This window comes from Myxine glutinosa, chromosome 7 (assembly GCF_964187855.1).
Source record: "Myxine glutinosa chromosome 7, kmMyxGlut1.1, whole genome shotgun sequence".
Classification (NCBI taxonomy): Eukaryota; Metazoa; Chordata; class Myxini; order Myxiniformes; family Myxinidae; genus Myxine; species Myxine glutinosa.
This window is the reverse complement of record NC_136267.1, coordinates 120,498,459-120,522,377: the sequence shown is the minus strand read 5'-3', so window position 1 is coordinate 120,522,377 and position 23,919 is coordinate 120,498,459. Positions and strand designations below refer to the sequence as shown.

At 48.9% G+C, this 23,919-nt stretch overlaps 1 protein-coding gene across 1 annotated transcript in view; it reads right to left on the bottom strand.

The window, feature by feature from the left end:
• LOC137412050 (tenascin-X-like) overlaps positions 1 to 23,919 on the bottom strand; it is a 157,794-nt gene that overhangs the window by 6,095 nt on the left and 127,780 nt on the right. The window contains exons 24-28 of the mRNA XM_078782729.1: positions 12,101 to 12,364; positions 11,466 to 11,729; positions 5,887 to 6,150; positions 4,761 to 5,024; positions 1,428 to 1,694 (exon numbers count right to left, since the gene is read on the bottom strand). Of these exons, the coding sequence (XP_078638855.1) occupies positions 1,428 to 1,694; positions 4,761 to 5,024; positions 5,887 to 6,150; positions 11,466 to 11,729; positions 12,101 to 12,364 (1,323 nt within the window). The remainder of the gene's footprint in view (positions 1 to 1,427; positions 1,695 to 4,760; positions 5,025 to 5,886; positions 6,151 to 11,465; positions 11,730 to 12,100; positions 12,365 to 23,919) is intronic.

Below are 23,919 nucleotides of genomic sequence, written 5' to 3'. Positions count from 1 at the left end.
ACGATGTTCCGTCACTCAAACCTTTTGGCCTCAACACAATAATATAAACAAGTACATGGCGTTTGCAAATGAGAGATTTAAGAGAGGTGAAATCAAATTCGCCAAAGCTGCTGTTCCAAGCTGCAATGTTGACCAGTTGCGTTACATCATCTCACAGTATGCCTTCCCCCTGAGATTGCTATATAAAGTCAGCTGTCACCACATGTAATAAAAATCTCATGGTACCTCGAGGAAAATAGGAAAAGTGTAGGCCATTGTTTGCTGATATCCTGAATAAATTCCTTCCAGAGAGAGCTTGTGTTTAATTAAATTCCTTACCAAGAGAGCTACTAGGGCACGAGGCCAAAGGGATGTTGATGCTAAGTCAAACTAAGTTAATTTTGTAAGAATGGGATGAGTGCATAAGGGGTGCAGGATAGACTTAAGGTATACACAATCATATCTAAGCTGCCTGGCCTGGGTTTGAATCTCAGCCCAGCTACAAACTCGCATCCCAGTGTTTCATAGGCAGGGTGATTCGTTGGTGGAAGTTAAAGATCCTTTCTGAAGAGTAGGTGAGTTATCGCCGGCACCATGGCCAAATTCCTACCCTAACTACTTAAATCGGGTCAGGCCTGGCCAGCTAGTTCGTGAAAGATGTGGTAAAAACCGAAAAGGTCGAGAAAGACCCCCAGCCTACCCCACGAGAACGTGGGAATAATTGGAGATGTTGAAAAGGAAGAAGTTGAAGAAGAAGAAGAAGAATTAATGCATAAATGACAAGTGAACTGATAGATTAAGTTAATGGGGGGGGGGGGGGGGGGGATGGAGGAGATAGGGGAGAGGCATGATGGGTAAAATGGCCTCTTCTTGTGTCTGAGTTTCTCTCAATGCTGTTATAGTAAATCATACTACCAATAAGATATTTTACCACATTCAACTAAAGCACTGAATCCCAGAATAACGATTTCGTGTCTGTACAACAACAACAACAACAACAACAGGCATTTTTAGGCCATTTTCCCTGCAAGAGCGGGGGTTAGCCTTGCGGTCCCCATGACAATCTTCTCCATTTTGCCCTATTTTCTGCATCTCTCCTTGTTAACCCCCTTGCCCGCATTTCTTCTTCGACCATCTTTAGCCAAGTCTTTCTCGGTCTTCCACGTCCTCTACTTCCTTCTACATTCATTTCCATCACTCTTCTCAACCAGTCACTTTGATCCTTCCTCAACACATGACCAAACCATCTCGAACTGTTTCTCTTCACAGCATCCATCTGTGTCTGTGCTTCTCACAAATCTTTATTTTGGTATGGTACCATTAAATTGAAGTCTCAATACTGTTAACCACAAACTGCTGCACACCATGAACCCTGCGCAAATCAACAGCACAAACTCCACCATGAGGACTTTTCCTGCTGGACACCATTCTTCCACATGCATACTCACCCGTCCTTCCTCGTGTCGAAGACGTCTGGCTGGTCAGGCCTCCCCTGTTAGTGTAAATGAATACGTCGTACATCCTGCCGGGTGTCAGGGACGTAAATGTGTAGTTGGTGGTAGAAACGGGCAGTGTGATGTTCCTGACCCATTCGCGATCACCCGTGAGCAGTTCCACTCGATAGCCGTCGACATCGCCTTGTGCTGCCCTCCATGACACATGTAATGAGTTGGTACTTCGACCTCTTACTTTGCTGTTGCTCACGGCCTGTGGGACTGGGAATTAATGGGAGTAGCATTCGAAATTTACACGAGCACCTTGAACCACATATCCATGCAGTATACATGCAGGTACCTTTGTCAGAGAAGGGAGGGAAAGGGTTTAGGGTGGAGGGTATGGGGTAGGATAGAAGGAGGGTGTAGGAGGAGGGCCTGCCTAGCAACGCCGGTACCTTTGCTCATATATTAATAAAAAAGCAAATGAGAAGATGGAAATAATCAACATTAATCACCAATTCCAGTGCTGCAGGCCAGCAGATAAGCTAAAAACAAAGGGGAAGAAATAACAAATCAAATCTGAATGTGGGAATAAAAAAATTAAATATAAGGCGATAAGTTACGCTTGTTAGAAAGATGTTGAAAGAGGACACTGGGAGTGAGAGCCGGGAATAACCAAATTGGGAGGTGACCACAGTGGTGAATGATCAGCTGTTGGCACAGTGGAAGTAGTTTGGCCGGGGGTATTGTAAACACAGAAATACACAATGATGCAGTGGTTCAGGCACAAGTGCCCAGAAGTAATTCAAGGAACACAATGAGAGGAGTACTGTCTCATAAAAATGATGAAGCTCTGAGAGTGGACAAGACATGTATAAACGAGCATTTAAATGTGCAGCCCATCCCCAGGTTGGTATTCAGCGCATGCGAGAGGGTAAACCCCTGGAACAAATAACTAATGACATACCACATACTGGCCATCTAACACTTACCTTACATGGCTCAATAATGTAATATATAAATTATAATAATACTAATTGGGTATACTTACACATTGCGTTAGCAATAACAAACCTAAGCTTCATATGTAGGTACATAATAAATAGAAGCTTTATGATTATAGGCAACCAGCACCAACCTGCTGCGAGATATAATTTAAGGTTTAATTTTTTTTCATTTATTATTATTATTATTATTTTTACAGACGCATTTAGGGTTTTTACGTACATACTTACACACTGTTTTCATTGAGATTTTTCTTTCACAGTTTACAGTTGTAGAAATTAAAATATTGAAATGCTAGGTATTGATTGAGGTTTGTTTTTTTTAACATATGCATTTACAGTTTTTTAACGTAGATTTTCATTAAAGGATGCTTTCCAACAGTCCTGTGATTTTTCCCCAGTGTACCGGCTTCGATGTCTGTCGGCATGCCAAATTTCAGCTTTCTACGACACGCGGAAGGTACCGAACATTAATATCAGTCAGTGGTTAGAAAGAGCTTTATAAATAATAATATGACTTCCCTTTCAAAGATCTTCAATGCAGGAGGCAATTAGATCCGTGAAGCCTGTGCAATGGCTTCCAACCTATGGTTGTTTGTCTGTGATCTTTCTTTGCTGAGCGCTAAGTAAGGGAAGTAGCGCGTACCATTTTTAAAGTCTTTGGTATGGCTCAGACAGAGTTTTGAACTGCTGATCTCCCAAACTCAGAGCAGATGCTCTAATAGTCTTTCAATATGAGAATCCATTCATTATGGAATTATTGTATCGAAATTAATACATGTCACAATTATATAACCGAAGGTGGGTGGAGGTTATGTTTCACCCCTGTCTGTCTGTTTGTTTGATTGTCTGTGAACAAGGTATCTCAAAAAGTTGTGGACGGAGTCAGATGAAATTTTGCAGAGATTTAGTGTATGTGACACGGACGAAATGATTAGATTTTGGTGAAGATCCAGATTCGGAACCGGTTGGTATAATTTCTTAAGTGATTCTTCACCATTGAGAGATCGGCTGAAAACCGATATATAACATGATATTTAAAAATGTTATGGACGAGTTATGACTAATCTTGGTGGATGAGTTGGTTAAGTGACTAGAAGAAGCTGATTAGATTTTGGTTCAGGTCCGAATCCAGATCCGGCCTATCAGTGGGATACAAAACATAAACTGTTCAGCCTGGCGGAGGTGTGCGCTCTACTGAGTGCCACTCGAATGGTTACTTGCGAAAATCGAAGATTTTTCAAGTATATTAGTTGGTCTTGTGCATTATTGTCTGTCTGTCTGTCTGTCTGTCTGTCTGTCTGTCGCCTACAGGTCACAATTTTCAACCAAACTTCACCAATTGGTAGAGTTGGTCATAAGCAAGAAGCCTATTGTTTTGGGGTCAAAAGGTCAACATAGGCCAAAGGTCACCAACTTTGTAAAATTTCTAAAATTTTCAATTTTCATTCGATTGACTTGAAATTTGAAGAGGACTTGCATATCTGGTCACTGAATTCAATCACCAATTATATTTTAGGTCAACATAGGCCAAAAGGTCAACATAGACCAAATTTCTATAATCCTCAATTTTCATCTGATTGACTTGAAATTTTAAGAGGATTTGCATACCAGGTAAATGAATTCAACCACCCATTATTTTTGAGGTAATCATAGGCCAACAACTTATGTTAGGGATTTCGCAAGTATATATTTTCTTGTTTACTCGTACGTTCTAAATTCAATATTAAAAAGTTTATGGCACGTTTTAGAATGTTGGCGGCAATTTTGAAAACAAAGTGGATGCCATGTTTAATTTTCGAGTTAGTTAAAGGACTGGATTTAAAGAGTATCAATATATAAGAACATCACTGCCATGTTTCATTTTTTGTATCACAATGTGAACTGTCTTTTGTATTGGCTGCCGAGAGTAAAATGGCAGTTATGATGAGTTTATTTGTGATCAATTCTGCAGAATTCTCAGGCTTTAGGTTATTGCCTAATTTGCAGCAATGTTTACTGCACATGTGCATGTGAGGTTGTTAAACGTATCTATTGCTTTGAAAAAGCATTCAAATCATGTTATCCCATCGAAACCTTTTTATCCCGATGTACTTACCCTAATGCGTCTGCTTTGTTATGGGAAACATACTTTGTTTGGAATCGGCTTTAATAACAATAATTGCAGAGGATGTTCTGAAAATATGGTATTAGATTGTGGAGACAAAGTTCCAATGTCTACTTTGAATTTAACCTTTGGTTAAAAGTAACAAAACCATTCTATTTCCAAAAACATTACACACAATAGGCTATTTGCATAACAATAGTCATGATTTTCCGAACAATGAGGTAACATCCTTACGTGTTTGCGAGTGCAGCGAGACGGTACTGTTGGTGTCTCCGCTCCATGTTGACAGGTACACTTGGTAAATACGGCCAGGAACCAGCGACCGAAGTGAGAACTCCCGTGTGTTCCGGGACATTGAGACCACAGAGTCGACGATTTTGTCTCCATGTCGGAGGAGTAATCGATAGAAGTCAACATCCCCCTCAGCCAAGTCCCACATGAGGTCCAAGCTTCGAGTCCGGGTTCCATCGACTCGTAGGTTTGTCACTGTTGCTGGTTCTGGTTAAAATAAATAATAATGATTATCGTAATAATAATGTTCAAACGTTTTTGAATGGTGTGCACTTAAAGTCAATTTCAAACAGGTAACATTCCTGAAACTTTAGTTTGAAATCTTCATTAATTTTTACAGGAAACGATAGTAAATTGCTCCAACCACAAGAGATGCAAATCTAACAAGAAAAAAAGAGCAATCAGAGATTGCAAACCCTCGCCAAGATGTATTTGCAGTGGTTTTTAAGGCTTTTGTGTTAAAACAAATATGGCGGCCGAAACACGTGACCAATGACGTCATTTTTTTTTTTTCCTCACCAGTTTATGCCAACATAATGCTCAAGAAATTTCATCTTCATCGGGTGAAGTTTTGTACTTGTCGAATTATGACGTCATAATGGAGGCACCTATGACATCGCATCATTAACATATTTTATTCCCCATGGAGAGTTCTTTACAATGAGCCATGTTTCAATTTTTTCTATTCGGCGCTTTCCAAGATATAGAGGTGCAAAGTTTTTCGATTTTTCTAAGATGGCGGCGAACCACGTGACCGATAACGTCATAATTATCATTAAAAAATTCTACCGGAAGAGTTGCACCTCGGGTGAAAATTTCCTGTTAATCGGACCAACGGTTGCAGAGAAAATCATATTTATTCTGTGCGGACAAACACAGACAGACAGACAAACAAACAGACAAACAAACGGACTCAAATGCAATACCCTCTCCTCTGGCGAGGGGAATAAATGCCTCAATTAATTAGAGTATAAGGATGTTATTTCAAAGGACCATCAAATGAGGCAGATAGAGGAAGATATGTGATTCTAAGGAAAAAAAACATTGTGGGATTTGATGAAGGCCTTACTTGTTCTTATTGAACTTCTTGTCCAGGACTCAAATGGGCCCCTCCACGTACCAACAGACACAGTATACAAGCGTCCGGGCACAAGGGATGAAAAGCGGTTGGTGAGCACGGTACGTGCAAGTGTCTCATTGACGAGGATTTCTGTGCCGTAGCACAGATGGAGAGAGAAACTGTCATAAAAGCCACGAGGAGGTGACCAGGTCACGAGCAACAAGGAACTGTGGCCTAAATTGCTCAAAGTCAGGTCTTGCACCACTGCTGGAACTGGATGAAGAAGAGGGAATGTTGATGATGGAGTTTGGGTAAAGTGAAGGAAGAGATAAATGTCAACGTTAAGTATCGAATATATCAATCAATAACTGCTAATATTTCACATTTCTTTGAATCAATAATGTAATGAAATTGTGTCTAAGTTGAACCCAGGTGCTATGCTGACTCCGACCACTGAGGGGCTTCCATAAGAACTCAGACGGACATCGCTCCGATTCATTCCTGTGACATTTATGCTGTGTGGTAGTGCATATTTGAGTGGTGCGTATTGCTAGATGCTCCAGGCTTGCTTGTACCAATTGCCAATTCATTATTACTTCTATGATTATGGTATACTGATAATATTATTGTTGATTTCTTACAGGTGTTGCTAGAGATCGATTCTGAATTAAACCTACTATTGGGACAATGTTGTAGATCTGATTTTTCCAACAATTAATTCAGAATCTTCTCTTCGTCCTGAACGAGAACAACATGGCTCACAAGCTGATACAAGTTCCAATCTTCAGCGCGGACCCCCAGGCGCCGGACGCGTCTGCACAACTGCTACACTGGTTGAAACTCCTGACCAGTCATCTGGATGCGCAGGATGAACTCACCGCTGTCACGAAGCTTGCGGTGTTGCATTCCAAAGTGAACCATACGGTCACACTCAGTGCGCAACGTACGATGCTGCTGTGGACGAACTGAAATGTATTTACATCAAAACTCGGAGCGTGGTCTACACCCGATATCTGCTCGCGTCTCGTCGACAAGAACCCACGGAGACCATTGACCAATTCGCTCAAGACCTCCGACGGTTATTGAAGGACTGTACCACCGAGACACGCACCCATGCACAAGTTTGCGATGACCTTGCTGGCGATGCTTTTGTCTCAGGCATTCGATCTCCGGTCATCAGACAACAACTACTCAAACAAGCCGATTTGACCCTAGAAACCGCCCTTCGGCTATCTCACCTGTACACCAAAGCGCAGGTACAAGCCGGCGCGTATGATCGCCCATACGTCACTGCAGGGATAACCCGACAGACGCGCCCAGAGAGAACTACCGCCGAGCTCGAGGATGTTGCATCTTCGCCGGAATTGGAGGCACCCAACGCGCTTGGGGACCCCGACCCGAGTTTGACAGCGGCCGCCGCTGCGGGACCCAAGGCAGGAAGTAACGCTAAGTGCTATTTCTGCGGGAACCGGAATCATCTCAGGTCAGTTTGTCCGGCTAAGGAGGCGACGTGTCATTTGTGTTCGAAGAAAGGTCACTTCGCAAAAGTTTGTCGTTCGTCGCGGGGCCGGCGAACCCGCTCGCCACGGAATGTGCTTCTCTCCTCGCCCGCGGAACAAACGGCGCCTCGCGTGGCCTTGATTGGAATCGCCCCTCTCCATGGGCCCCGAGCTGAGCGCTCAACCTTGATTAGGCTTACCGCGCGGACTAAACAAGTCGCGCAATCACAACGGTACGCGGCTCAATCGTCCTCGACAGGAATTCTTTCGACGCCTAGCACACTTCCGGGTTTGGCTTCCCGATCGACGTACGCTGGCATCGAATCTCTGCGCGTGGCCCGAGCGCCCTCTGGCGGTGGCACGATCGACCTACGGTCTACTTTGACTACACGACAGCAGGGATCTCCGCGCATGGCTCGAGCGCCCCCTACCGACGGCCCGACCGTCCCACGTTCGACTTTGACTGCACGAAAGACATTAGTGGGCGTCAGATCCACACGTGAGGCTCGAGCGCCACGTCTCGACTACTGCAGGGCCACCGGGCCTGTCCAGTGCTGTCATTCCACTCATGATTGAAGGAAAATTTGCAAAAGCTTTAATTGACACGGGCTCCACTGATAGTTATGTCGATTTACGACTTGTTCAGAGGCATGGCTGGCCGATTCTCGGGACAAAACGCAGAATTTTCATGGCTTCTCAAGGGCTATTGCTCAGCACTCGGGGGGAATGTCGACTAAAGCTTGTGATTAAGGGTCGAATGTTTCCGGATGTGCATTTAATGGTCTTACCAGCATTATGTGCAGAAGTTTTGCTGGGACACGATTTTCTCTGGCGACATGGGCATTTGGAAATGGAATTTGGTGGTGCTGATACTCTTGCTGTGTGTGCTCTTGCAGGGATGGAAATTGAGCCACTGTCGCTGTTTCCCAATATGACTACTGACTGTACAACGGTTGCTGTTAAATCACGACGCTACTCACGGGCTGACATGCAATTCATTGCTGAAGAGACTGCGCAGCTCTTAAAGGAAGGTATTATAGAACCTAGTCGGTCGCCTTGGCGGGCCCAAGTTTTGGTGGTACGAACCGAATCGCACCGCAAACGCATGGTAATCGACTATTCGCAGACGATTAATCGGTTTACCCAATTGTACGCCTACCTACTCCCAGGAATGGATTCTCTGGTATGACAGGTGGCACAGTACTCGGTATATAGCACTCTCGAACTACGAAGCGCGTATCATCAGATTCCCATCTCCGCGGCAGATCGCATCTACACTGCGTTCGAATCCGGACAGAGGTTGTACCAGTTCACCCGGCTAACTTTCGGGGTCACGAATGGGGTTGGGTGCTTCCAAAGGGCTATGGACGACCTCATTGCTAAGGAGAATTTAACCGATGTCTTTGTTTATCTGGATAATCTCACGGTTTGCGAGTACGACAAAGAACATCATGATGCTAATCTGAAACGCTTCCTCGAGGTTGCGCACAAGTATCGACTAACTATGAACGAGGCTAAATGTCGCTATTCTGCTCGAACGATAGATCTCCTGGGGTACACCGTGACCCACGGCTCTATCGCTCCGGATAAGGAGCGTCTGCGACCCTTGCTCGACATGGCCCAGCAACGCGATTGTGCTTCTTTGAAGGCCGCTCTCGGGCTGTTTGCTCATTATTCTAAGTGGGTTCAAAATTTTTCCGTGAAGCTTCGTCCACTTGTGGATTGCGATGCGTTCCCCATGAGTAACGCTGCTCAGGCCGCTTTCCATGGCCTGAAGTCCGACATCGCTGGCGCCGCTGTGTCGACGATTGACGAAAACAAGTCCTTTGTTTTGGAATGCGATGCGTCGTACCACGCGATAGCTGCTACACTCTCTCAAGGGGGGGGCGACCTGTGGCCTTCTTTTCAAGGAATCTCTCCTCCGCGGAACGAAGACACTCGTCTGTCGAAAAGGAGGCGTATGCCATCATCGAGTCGATCAGGCGTTGGCGTCCATATTTGCTCGGTCGATGTTTTCAAATCATCACAGATCAACATAGTGTTGCCTTTATGTACGACACGCAACATGCCCAACACATTAAGAATGAGAAAATCACTCGCTGGCGGATTGAGCTAGCCGATTTCTGTTACAAAATCAAATATCGCCCAGGGCGGGATAACCTCGTTGCCGAAGCTTTATCACGGCCTGCAGTGTGTGCGAGTCTCACCTCCTTTGAGGATCTGCGCGTTCTTCATGACACCTTGTGCCATCCCGACGTGCCGCGTTTCGCTCATTATGTGCGCAGTCGTAACTTGCCTTATTCCGTTGAGGATGTTCGTCGGTTCTGTCGCACTTGTTCCGTTTGCCCTGAACTCAAACCTCGCTTCTACAACCCTCCGATGGGTACGTTGGTCCAGGCCACTTGGCCGTGGGAGAGATTAGCAATGGACTTCAAAGGACCCCTGCCGGCTTCAACGGCTTCGAGTAATTCTCGTTATCTACTCACGATAGTTGATGAGTTCTCGAGATTCCCTTTTGCTTTCCCGTGCGGCGATATGTCTACTGCTACGGTTAGCCGGTGTCTGTGGAACTTGTTTTCTATGTTTGGGAATCCGGCCTATGTGCACACCGATCGAGGCGCAGTGTTTTTGTCCCAGGATGTGAGGAACTTCTTGCTCCAGCATATCACTTCTAGCTATACTACTCCGTATAGGCCACAGGTGAATGGACAGGTAGAATGCTTTTATGGCATTATATGGAGAGCCGTTCCTCTAAGCCTTAAGTCCTGCGGACTAGGACTGGACCAATGGGCTTGGTCGCTACCCGGGGCGTTAAGCTCAATCAGGACTTTATTGTGCACCGCTACAAATCAAACTCCCCACGACCGTATGTTTCGTGACCCGCGGCGTTCGGGCAGTACCCGTCCTCTGCCGGGCTGGCTTGCTGAGCCCGGACCGGCTTTTCTCAAATGCGCGGTTCACACGAGTAAATATGACCCGCACGTAGACAAGGTGCGCATTCTCCAAGCCAATCCCGAACACGCTCGTGTGCTGTTGCCCAATGGACGGGAGTCTACGGTCTCGGTGCGCCATCTGGCCCCATGCGGGGATATTGACGAGCCAGCTTACGGCACAGTTGATCCGACAATGAAGCATCTACCAGCTTCCCCATCGCGACATGCACCCGATCCGGATGGCCCTGTGGGGCCACCGCCGTCACCCGATTTAGGCGGACATTCAGATGAGGGGGATTCCGGCCTCGGGGATGTGGTATCCGGTGTTTACCGGACCCGCGCCGGGAGAGAAATTCGCCGCCCCGACCGCTATGGTTGGACTGACTGACATGGACCATTGCTAACTGATTACTCTGCCACTATGCTTTGCTAGCTTGATTTCAGCCCTAGTGGTAATGTAGTTTTAACGGAGGGGAGAATGTAATGAAATTGTGTCTAAGTTGAACCCAGGTGCTATGCTGACTCCGACCACTGAGGGGCTTCCATAAGAACTCGGACGGACATCGCTCCGATTCATTCCTATGACATTTATTCTGTGTGGTCGTGCATATTCGAATGGTGCGTTTTGCTAGATGTTCCAGGCTTGCTTGTACCAATTGCCAATTCATTATTACTTCTCTGATTACGGTATACTGATATTATTCTTGTTGATTTCTTACAGGTGTTGCTAGAGATCGATTCTGAATTAAACCTACTATTGGGACAATGTTGTAGATCTGAATTTTACAACAAATAAATAACCTATAATGTACTCTAAAGCCTTCCCAAACAAGGCCTCTCTTTTTCCCACACTACCTCGTACCCATTTGACCTCAATCTGAACAAATCCACTGTACATCCAAGTACCTAACCCACTTTCCTGCAGCCTGTCCAAAGGAACCTGCAACCTGTCCCAAATAGGCCTGTCCACAGTCGAGACTACCCAGCCAGCAGCCACATTAACCAAGCTTTATCACAGCACAAAATGTTCATGCCACATCTGCTGCAATCAAGTGGCCAATCACTCATGGCCTCACACCATAAGTACATGAAGAACAAAGAAAAATGGCCTCAGATAAAAGCACCCAACCAAATGAACCTGCATCCAAGTCCTTACCTGTACTTTCCCATGTGGATATTGAAGTGTTCAAACTCCCACTCCAAGTTTCAACCTTGATGGAATACAAAGAGCCGGGTACAAGATCCTCCAACACACACCTGCTGCTGGAGTTGCTAACTATCACTTCCTGGTTTACGGAATCTCCTGGACCCGAGTAGTGCACGATGTAAAACTGCACGTCTCCTTGTGCAGGTGTCCAATCTATGCCCAGTCGATCCTCCAGCCTCTCAGTAATGTGCAGATTTGAAGCTTGGTCTGGTCCTGTGGATGAGCAAAGCAAAAGTCACATTACAGGTTTGATAGATGGCAGGTTTTCTACATTGATCCCAACTAACTCATTACCCGTTTCTCAGCCAGGTGTTGGCTTAACAGTTAAAGTGGCTGACTTGAGATCTTCGGGTCCTGAGTTTGAGCACCTGTCGTGCCGATGAAATATCACCAGGTGGGTTGGATCGGCAAAATGCTTTGATCCTTCCGGGATCGGCAAAATGAGTACCAGTTCTTATTGGTAAAAGGAGCACCGCATCAGCGGCACAGCCATGCCCCAGAAAATGATGCAGCCAAGCAGCCACAGGCTGCATACGAAACAACAACAACAACATTCCGTTTCAACATTATTTACCAAAACTTACGCGTCTGTGCAGAGACTTCACTCTGATTTTGATAACCTCCGCTACGGCTTGTCACGATAACTTTGTAGATCCTCCCAGGAGTGAGTGAGGTTACGGAGCAGGTCATGAGAGTGTGAGGCACGGCCTTCATGTAAACGACATCTCCGTTGTGTTCCAAGGTAATCACATACTGCTGCAGGTCACCAGCACCAGGAGTCCATGATATATTGAGGAAATCCATCCGTCCCGTGTTCTGTACATCCAAGTGTTGAACCCTGGAAGGTACTAAAAACAGTGACAAGAACATCATTGGCTTTATTTGACTCACCATTTTATATCTACTTTGCTTGTCAACAATAATGGGGTCGGTAATCTAACCTAGCCGACACCTCAGAGGTGAGCGCTCTACATTCGAGCGATCTTGCCAGCCCATATAATTGATAAAGCATATGTAAACTAATCAGAAATCATGTTTCATGACATTGTGAACGGGCTTGAGATGTGATGCCACCAAGAACAAAAAAAGATGGCCACCATGACCTCATTTTTTAGTTAAGTTGAAATGTCACCTCGACAAATAAGTTTTATTCATTAGGCCGAGAAAAAGATATTTCCGGTCTCTGGTCAGCGCGCGCATCGATTTTGACCCTGCGCGTCAACATTTTTTTTTTTCCAATGGTACCGACAACAGCACGCGCCTGTTGTTGTCGGGCCGGCGCGTTATCTCGGGAAATACGGGTCTGTGAGGGTCGCCATTGGTATCGACGTTCGTGCACGGTTCTCCCCTACAAAACTACGTTTAGTTTGTCCACATCCAACCAGCCGTTCCAAAGATATGAGTAGTGTTGTGTGCCGTGACGTCATGAATCCAATCGGCTGGATATTGTCATTTATTGAAACGAAGACGTTCTTTGTCGGGTTTGTGTGAAGCAACCAGAAGGCCTAGAGTACTGCGGGTGGTCTCGTTAGTTAGGCCTGGATCCTATCTCGTTTTTCATGAAGTTGTAAGTGTCTGTGATAATCTGGTGGACTGGGAGAAGAGATCGCGGGAGACCATTGGCCCGATAGACCACTTGTGCATGCGCAGTGTTGACGCGATTGACGCATTGGAATGTTTGACGGTACGGCGAGGCGATCTCGAGAACGAAATGGCAGTCTATAATATGCTTGAAGAACTTAATGATTTTCAGAATAAATACATTTTAAAATAACTTAAGCTTGTGTTCATTATTTACAAAAAAGGCCTACAAATCCCATTGGCTGTCTTTAATTTCTCTCTGGACGACGCCACGGCAGATGAGGAGGACCGCAAGGCATGAGGACACAAAAAACAACACCTTTATATTTGCAATCCATGCTTTTCAAAAAAAAAAAAAAAAAAAAAAAAAAAAAAACACGCGGGGAATTATTATTAAGTTAAATAAAATAAAAATAACCCCAGAACGAGAATGACAGCCTTGCTTAAATAAATGAATATATACACTAGGTTATAAAAAATTGCTAGATATGGTAAATTTTGTCAGATTTCACTCCAGCTTTGGACATTTATTTAGTCTACAGCATCCAATCCTCATATCCAAATCCAGATTTTGATGATATGCTTCAATTATGTAATGATAATTGATCATGTTTCCAAGGCAAGGCACGTTTGAATAGGCCGAAACAAAATGGCGGATTAAGAACCCAGCAAGTGGCTGCCCAAGATGGCGGGCTACCACATTGGTAAGGCTTTTTGGGTTTTTTTCTTATGAGCACCTCATTAATCATCTTCAAAAAGGGTTTTATAACACACCCAAACACCCAGTTGTCAGCATTGCAATTTGTTGGAGGTCCAGGTGTATGCATGCAAATTTGGGGCCGCTAAGTTTCATGGTTTTGGAGTTATGGAGGAGATGGACAGACGGACAGACAGACAGACAGAATGCCCACCCCGGCATTCCACCTGCCAGTCCTAGCGGGAATCGCCCCGGCCGGCCTCCGACGGGAGGCTGCTACCCTCGCCCTGGCAAGGAATGCCCAGAAACACGACTGGCACATCCTGCACAACACCACAACGATAGTGGCGCCTCCAAGCAGACTCAAGTCCCACCATCCCTACAACAAGGCGGCACAAGAGATGCTCAGTTCTATCCCTGAGGACCTGTCTCGAAGCGCATGGCTGGCGGCATCTTGGAAGAAGGTGTGGGAAACGGCCGGGCCCACCCGCATCCACCGCTACATCTGGGACCCAGGAGGTGGCGTCGTAGGAGAAGACCTACCACGCCTGCAATGGACCTTGCTGAACCATCTACGTACGGGGGTCGGCCGCTTCAAATCATCGCTGAAGATGTGGGGCCTGGCAGACAGCGCCGCGTGCGAGCGCGGCGAGCCTGAGCAGACTGCCGAACACATAATTACCACCTGCCCCCTATACAGACCACCTTCAGAAGCCGGCCTCTTCGACGTAGGACCAGAGACGAGGGCATGGCTGCACGACACTGAGCTGGCCATCTGATGATACACGAAAGAAGACGGACACTGCCTTTTATTATTATGGATAGATTACATAAACCCCCATCCAACGCGGATTTTCGCGATACGGATTCGTTTATACACTTTGGAATAAATGCAACGCTTATTTCCCAAACACACATAAAACTTGATTATACACGTGTTTGAATGTGGCGCTGTGACCACATCATGCACAGAGCTGGTGACGTCTGCCGCCACCTTCTACCACCCGCGATGATTTCAGTCTGCATCGTGTCGCTGTCGAATGAGCTTGTGCACAGGATTTTTTTTTAAACTTGACTTCATTTAGCCATATACTGGACCTGTAAATACAGTATGGCACCGAAATGTCAGGCCTCTCCAAGTGGTGGTGGAGTGAAGAAATTCCATAAGGTTTTGACATTAGCAGAGAAAATCCTGATTTAGAAAAGATGAGTGTACTGTTGGTTGGAGTCATTATATACTAGGAGTAGCGACATGACACATCCCAAACATTTCTGGTCAGCTGTGTGATGGGCGCCATTTTGTTTCTATCGATAGCTCATTGAATGAGCACATGATAGCTCATCATTTTTTTAAATGACAGGATGTTGTGCCATTGGAGGCACTGCACCTAACAATCAGGGAAAGGTTTCAAAATGTATTTGCTTCTTGCAGGTACTGGGAGGAAAGAAAATTGGGGAAATAAAGTTATTCGAGATAGAAACTGACTTTGGGGTGGTTTCAGTGCCAGATAAGTTGTAGTCTTGTGTGTGTACAATGTACATGTATGTGTGGTGCTGTAGCGGCTGCCGCTGGGGTTACACAATCGCCTTGCACCTATCAAGGACGCGGAGCGATCACCAGGCCGGGCTCGTCCAGGACGCCCGGGCAGGCCCGCGCTCGACTTGCCAGGCCTCGGTCGGGACGCCCGGGCAGGCTCGCCCTCGGCTTGCCAGGCCGCAGCCGGCCCGCGGGGCCACGCCCCCTGGCGCCAGGCCTGGGCAAACCCCCTGGCGGAATAGATATATATTGCCGACCGTAAAACGTTTTTCCCAGAGTGCCTGAGTGTTTGATTCTAATAAAGCAGCTCAGATGAATTCAAGCTTTTTGTCGCGTCCATTCTTTCGATCGACGTGGGAGCCACAGCTCCTTCATTGGTGACCTATCGACATGGACATGGCAGTCGCCCTTAAACTGCCTACCTTCTGGGAGGCTCACGCGGCGGTTTGGTTCGCACAAGCGGAGTCCCTGTTCGCCCTGCGAGGCATCACGGCGGACGACACCCGCTTCCACCACGTGGTCGCTGCGCTCGGTTCAGCCACCGCAGCCCGCGCCCTGAGCCTCCTCGAGAGACCGCCAGCCGCGGACAAATACGGCGCGATTAAGAAGCTTCTCCTCGATGCTTTCGCCCTCCCAGCGGCGGAACGCGCACGGCGCCTGCTCGATTTGCCGGAGCTCGGCGACACGCGCCCTTCCGAGCGAATGGACTACATGCTTTCGCTGCTCGGCGAGCACTCTCCGGCATTCCTGTTCCGGGAGCTGTTCCTCCGTCAGCTGCCTAACCCGGTACGCCTCGCCCTGGCAAGCACGACGATCACAGATCCCCGGGCCCTTGCCAGAGAAGCCGACAAAATCTCCGCCGCGGGACAGCGCATCGCAGCGGCGACATGGGACCCGCCGCCGCCTGATGCACCATCCATGGCGCCCGAGCACCCGGCGCGTTCGACGGCCGAACTGCCGACGCAATTGGCGGCCGCTATACCGAGCCGACCACGTTCAGCACGACGTCCGAAGCCTCCACCCGACCAAGCGTGGTGTTCCTATCATGCCAGGTTCGGACAGAAGGCCCGGACATGCCGACCCCCGTGCACCTTCGGCGGGTCGGGAAACGGCCAGGCCGGCGTTCATTACCTGCCATGAACGCCGGCCACAGTCACACGGGCAACTTACTGTTCATCACGGATAAAGCGTCCGGACGGCGCTTCCTGTGCGACACCGGCGCCCAAGTGAGCGTCATGCCCGCCTCTGACCAGGACAGGCAATCCGCGGTTTGCGGCCCCTCCTTGGTTGCGGCCAACGGATCGACTATCCGCACCTTCGGCCCGCGCAACGTCACCCTCTGCTTCGGCGGCCAACGCTTCGCTTGGACGTTTGTAACCGCCAACGTGCCCATGGCTCTGCTCGGCGCCGACTTCCTCTGCGCACACGGACTGCTGGTGGACGTCCAACGGCGTCGTTTAATCAACGCTGAAACCTTCAGCTCCCTGGTATGCACATTGAGCAGCTCCGCGCCGACCGAGCTGGCACGCACCGTCCCGGCGGCGAACGAGTTTGCTCGCCTGCTCGCGGAGTTCCCGGCCCTCACGCGGCCGACGTTTTCGGCCGTCGCAGTACGGCATGGGATCGAGCACCACATACCAACCACGGGCCCGCCGGTCTACGCCAGGGCCCGCCGCCTCGACCCAGCCAAGCTTGCCGTTGCGAAGGCCGAATTCGACGCGTTGGAGCACCTCGGCATCGTGCGGCGCTCCGATAGCGCGTGGGCCTCGCCACTGCACATCGTGCCAAAGCCGGGGGGTGGATGGCGCCCGTGTGGCGACTACCGCCGTCTTAATGACGCTACAACACCCGACAGGTACCCGATCCCGCATATCCAAGACTTCTCCGCCCGTCTGGCGGGACGGGTCATTTTTTCAAAAATTGATCTCATACGGGGATATCACCAGGTACCTGTCAGGGCGGCCGACGTCCCTAAAACGGCAGTCATCACGCCGTTCGGCTTATTCGAGTTCTTGCGGATGCCGTTTGGTCTCAAGAACGCGGCTCAGGCGTTCCAGCGCTTGATGGACGGCGTGCTGCGTGACCTGCCGTTCCTTTTCGTTTACCTGGACGACATCCTCGTCGCCAGCACGTCCCGGGCCGAGCACCTCCTCCACCTCCGAACACTGTTCGGGCGCCTCAGCGAGCACGGCCTCATCGTCAACCCGGCCAAATGCCACTTCGGCACGACGGCCGTTGATTTTTTGGGCCACCATATCACCAAGAACGGGGCTGTGCCGCTGCCAACCAAGGTCGAGGCCATCACCACTTTCCCGCGTCCCCGCACCATAAAGGCCCTGCAGGAATTCCTGGGAATGGTGAATTTTTATCACCGCTTCGTGCCCCGCGCTGCTCAACTCATGCGGCCCCTCTACGAAGCCCTCCGGGGCAAGCCGGCCAAGCACGACATCGCCTGGTCCGCAGCAATGGATGCGGCCTTCCAAAGCTCAAAGCGGGCCCTCGCCGACGCAACACTGCTCGCTCACCCGGTGCTCAACGCTCCCATCGCCCTCACCACGGATGCCTCCGACTACGCGGTGGGCGCCGTACATGAGCAATGGGTGAACGGGGTTTGGCAGCCACTCGCTTTTTTCAGCCGGCAGCTCCGGCCGAACGAGCTCAAATACAGCACGTTTGACCGGGAGCTCCTCGGTCTACACCTGGCCGTCCGCCATTTCCGCCACCTCCTGGAGGGCCGACCTTTCACGGCGTTCGTCGACCACAAGCCGTTGGTTTACGCCATGGCCAAGGTCACGGAGCCATGGTCGGCCCGCCAACAGCGCCACCTCTCCGCCGTGTCGGAGTTTACCACGGACATCCGGCACGTCGCCGGCAAAAACAACGCCGTGGCCGACTGTCTTTCCCGGGCCAGCGCGAACGCGGTCCACCTGGGCGTGGATTTTGCGCTCATGGCGGCGGACCAAACCACCGACACCACGGTGCAAGCCCTCCGGGCGGCGGACACGGGCCTCCGCCTGGCCGACATCCCCTGCGCGGACACTGTCCTGCTCTGCGACGTCTCCCAAGGCCGGCCTCGCCCCATCGTGCCCGTCACCTGGCAACGCCGCATCTTCGCCTCCCTCCACGGCCTTTCCCACCCGGGCCGGAAAGCTTCCCAGAAGCTGGTGTCGGCGCGTTTCGTCTGGCACGGCCTTCGTCGGGACGTCCGCGATTGGACCAGCGCCTGCACCGCCTGCCAACGGGCCAAGGTCCACCGACACACCCAGGCCCCGCTGGCACCTTTCACCGTGCCCGAACGACGTTTCGACCACGTCAACGTGGATCTGGTGGGCCCCCTTCCCCCATCACGAGGGTTCACACACCTGCTCACCATGGTGGACAGGACCACCAGGTGGCCGGAGGCCGTTCCCCTCGTCTCCACCACCACCGCCGACGTGGCGCAGGCCTTCATCGCCACCTGGGTCGCCCGCTTCGGCGCACCGGCGGACATCTCGTCAGACCGCGGACCACAGTTCACCTCCGAGCTGTGGGGCGCGGTCGCCCGCAACCTGGGGGTCAAGCTCCACCGTACTACGGCCTACCACCCCCAAGCAAACGGGTTGTGCGAGCGATTCCACCGCTCCATGAAGGCCGCGCTCATGGCCGGCCTTCAAGACGGCGGTTGGGCCGACCGGCTGCCGTGGGTCCTTTTGGGCCTTCGCACGGCCCCCAAGGAGGACCTCCAGGCATCCACCGCCGAGCTGGTCTATGGCCAGGTGCTACGCGTCCCGGGCGAATTCGTGCCCGACGCTACCAGCCCCTGGTCCGCAGCTCGCCAGCGCTCGGACCTCCAGGAGGCCGCCCGACGGTTTGCCCCCGTGCCGACATCCCACCACGGTGACCCCCAGTCCTACGTCCCCCCAGCACTCCGCACCGCGGAGTATGTTTTTGTGCGTCACGACGCACATCGGCGGCCACTCCAGCCGCCGTACGACGGGCCCTTCCGGGTGCTGCGACGGGACGACAAGTCGTTCGTCATCGACATCGGCGGCAGGTCGGACCGGATTGCAGTGGACCGCCTCAAGCCGGCGCACGTGGACGTCGACCACCCACCACGGGTGGCCCTCCCGCCGCGGCGAGGCCGCCCCCCGTCCACGGTGCCCCCCACTCGACCGCCCACCACCTCACCGGACCCCCTCCCACGACCCACCAGGGGTCGCTTCGGCCGGGTCATCAGGACCCCCCTCAAGTTGACCCTGTCGGTGCAAGTCGATTCTGGGGGGACGTGTGTAGCGGCTGCCGCTGGGGTTACACAATCGCCTTGCACCTATCAAGGACGCGGAGCGATCACCAGGCCGGGCTCGTCCAGGACGCCCGGGCAGGCCCGCGCTCGACTTGCCAGGCCTCGGTCGGGACGCCCGGGCAGGCTCGCCCTCGGCTTGCCAGGCCGCAGCCGGCCCGCGGGGCCACGCCCCCTGGCGCCAGGCCTGGGCAAACCCCCTGGCGGAATAGATATATATTGCCGACCGTAAAACGTTTTTCCCAGAGTGCCTGAGTGTTTGATTCTAATAAAGCAGCTCAGATGAATTCAAGCTTTTTGTCGCGTCCATTCTTTCGATCGACGTGGGAGCCACAGCTCCTTCAGTGCCATAATTCTATTGTAGTTGGCATTTGGGTATTACTCATAAAAAGACATAAATCATCATGGAAGCATCTACAGATCGATGATTTATGAGATCACGAACATCCTGGCAAATTGCTTATAAGTATAAACGTCACATGTGTGTTTGCAACGTGAGTTTGTTTATTTATTTATTCGAATATATATATATATATATATATATATATATATATATATATATATATATATATATATATATATATATATATATATATATCTATCTATCTATATATATATATATATATACAGTGGGGAGAACAAGTATTTGATACACTGCCGATTATGCAGGTTTTCCCACTTACAAAGCACGTAAAGGTCTGTAATTTTTATCATAGGTACACTTCAACTGTGAAAGACGGAATCTAAAACAAAAATCCTGAAAATCACATTGTATGATTTTTAAGTAATTAATTTGCATTTTATTGCATGAAATAAGTATTTGATCACCTACCAACCAGTAAGAATTCCGGCTCTCACAGACCTGTTAGTTTTTTCTTTAAGAAGCCCTCCCATTCTCCACTCATTACCTGTATTAACTGCACCTGTTTGAACTCGTTATCTGCATAAAAGACACCTGTCCACACTCAATCAATCAGACTCCAACCTCTCCACAATGGGCAAGACCAGAGAGCTGTCTAAGGACATCAGGGACAAATTTGTAGACTTGCACAAGGCTGGGATGGGCTACAGGACAATAGGCAAGCAGCTTGGTGAGAAGGCAACAACTGTTGGCGCAATTATTAGAAAATGGAAGAAGTTCAAGATGACAGTCAATCTCCCTCGGTCTGGGGCTCCATGCAAGATCTCACCTCGTGGAGCCTCAATGATCATGAGAAAGGTGAGGGATCAGCCCAGAACTACACGGCAGGACCTGGTCAATGACCTGAAGAGAGCTGGGACCACAGTATCAAAGAAAACCATACGTAACACACTACGCCGTCATGGATTAAAATCCTGCAGCGCACGCAAGGTCCCTCTGCTCAAGCCAGCGCATGTCCAGGCCCGTCTGAAGTTTGCCAATGACCATCTGGATGATCCAGAGGAGGAATGGGAGAAGGTCATGTGGTCTGATGAGACCAAAATAGAGCTTTTTGGTTTAAACTCTACTCGCCGTGTTTGGAGGAAGAAGAAGGATGAGTACAACCCCAAGAACACCATCCCAACCGTGAAGCATGGAGGTGGAAACATCATTCTTTGGGGATGCTTTTCTGCAAAGGGGACAGGACGACTGCACCGTATTGAGGGGAGGATGGATGGGGCCATGTATCGCGAGATCTTGGCCAACAATCTCCTTCCCTCAATAAGAGCATTGAAGATGGGGCGTGGCTGGGTCTTCCAGCATGACAACGACCCGAAACACACAGCCAGGGCAACTAAGGAGTGGCTCCGTACGAAGCATCTCAAGGTCCTGGAGTGGCCTAGCCAGTCTCCAGACCTGAACCCAATAGAAAATCTTTGGAGGGAGCTGAAAGTCTGTGTTGCGCAGCGACAGCCCCGAAACCTGAAGGATCTGGTGAAGATCTGTATGGAGGAGTGGGCCAAAATCCCTGCTGCAGTGTGTGCAAACCTGGTTAAGAACTACAGGAAACGTCTGATCTCTGTAATTGCAAACAAAGGTTTCTGTACCAAATATTAAGTTCTGTTTTTCTGATGTATCAAATACTTATTTCATGCAATAAAATGCAAATTAATTACTTAAAAATCATACAATGTGATTTTCAGGATTTTTGTTTTAGATTCCGTCTTTCACAGTTGAAGTGTACCTATGATAAAAATTACAGACCTTTACGTGCTTTGTAAGTGGGAAAACCTGCAAAATCGGCAGTGTATCAAATACTTGTTCTCCCCACTGTATATATATAATATATATATATATATATATATATATATATATATATATATATATATATATATTGTTACTGATCACGGTTTAGATGGTATGATGGGCCGAGCGGATGGTCCAACCGCGACCGAACAGTTATTCCCCGATTAGAACCCGATTCCACCCAAACGTTGGCCGGATCGCACCGCAGCTAGTCAATAGGGAAAAGACAAAGGCGACACGGATGTGAAGAAGAAGAAGAAGAAGACAAAAAGGTTGGAAATACTACTAAATTTATTCCTACTATTTACATGCTCAAAGTAACCAAGGAGAAGGAAAGATAATAAAATAATATACAGAAGAATCAGAGACACAGTGCAATTATTAGCTTATACAGACTTAATTAACCCTGGGACAGAACAAACAAAACAAACTCACGTACACAAGAAGGGTGGAAAGGCAGGAGGTGGATGGCTGGAGGGAGAGGAAGGTCCAAGGGGGTCCTGCAGCACAACCGGCGCGTTTAGCAGCCGCCGTTCCTTCACGGCCCTGCTCCAAACCGCCGTTCAGGCCCCCAAGCTGCTGTTGTGGCTGCTGTGGACGTCGCGTGCTTTGCCAGGCCTTGTCCGACTCGTCTGGTCCAAACCCTCAACTCTTTCTTGTGCGTTCGTTCACTCTTTACCACCGACTCCTCACCGCAACCAACGCAACCAACTGACCACCACCACCGACTCCTCACCGCAACCAACGCAACCAACTGACCACCGACTCCACTGACTGACTCCTCCACTGACGACCAACTCACGACTCTCTCACTTGCTTCTTGCGTGCGCGCCTTTTATAGCGCCTCCAGCTATCAAGCCGCCGGCCTTCCTGACACGCCCATCGGTGTGCTCACCTCGGCCCTGGTTGGTCACGCGACCCTCTCGCTCCGCCCTTGATGACGACGGGCGGGCACGCCCCTCTTCCCCTCTATGACGAGGTGGAGACACGCCTTTCTTCTCCGACCCTGCCTCGTGGTCAATGGCGGTTATTGGAGGGGAGGTAATTGGCAATCGAGGGTTGGCAATCACCAGAGGGGATGTAAAAGGGAATGGAGATTTTGGGGATGGGAATGAAAGGGGATCTATTCTCTTTCACTGGTGCAATGGAGTACTTCAATTAATGGGAGACACAGCCTTACTCTAAAACACAGAATAAGAGATAACTATCAAACAGGGGTATTCTATTATTTGGCTGATGTGTATGCTTGTAGACTAATTATGGGATGCCCTTTCACCTTTACACAGCTCCGGAGGTAGGGGGGCGCAGAATAAACAATAATAATAATAATACAGCACACAATCAAAAAAAATACAGTCCTCATCTCCGCAACAATATATATATATCTATATATATATATATATATATCTATATATATATATATATATATATATATATATATATATATATATATATATATACAGTGGTACCTCGGCTTACGAGTTTAATCCGTTCCGTGACGGAGCTCGTAAGCCAAATCGCTCGTAAGTCAAAGCAAATTTTCCCATTCAAATGCATTGAAATGCTATTAATCCGTTCCAGCCTCAAAAAAAAAACACCAATTTTTTTTGTTAGGTGCTTTTAAATAACAAAAATGTACTTTATAAATAACAAATAATGTATAAACAAGCACGACCTCGTATATACTGTACATAATACAAGAGAATGTAAAGAAATAAACTGGTTTTATTAAGCAGAGGAGAAGAGCATGCCAGGTGAGGTGTGCGTGTTGTCGACTTGGCGAGGCAGTACGATCGTACTCCTTCTACGATATGTACGATTTTGAAGCAGAAGGAGTCCATAAAGGCTATAACGCCAGCCAAGGGCGTTACGATTATTTCAAAGCTCCGGACCTCTATCCATGAAGATATGGAGAAGTTGTTGTTTGTGTGGTTGAAGGAGAAGCAGCTCGCAGGAGATACCGTGACCGAGAGCATCATGTGTTTGAAAAGATTGAAACTCGGATATCGAGCACGGACCACGAGGTGTTTTTTCTTTTTTCTTAATCTCGGTTTCAGTGAACTTTTGCTCTGTGCTCACGTGTACTGTACCTGTACCTGTAAT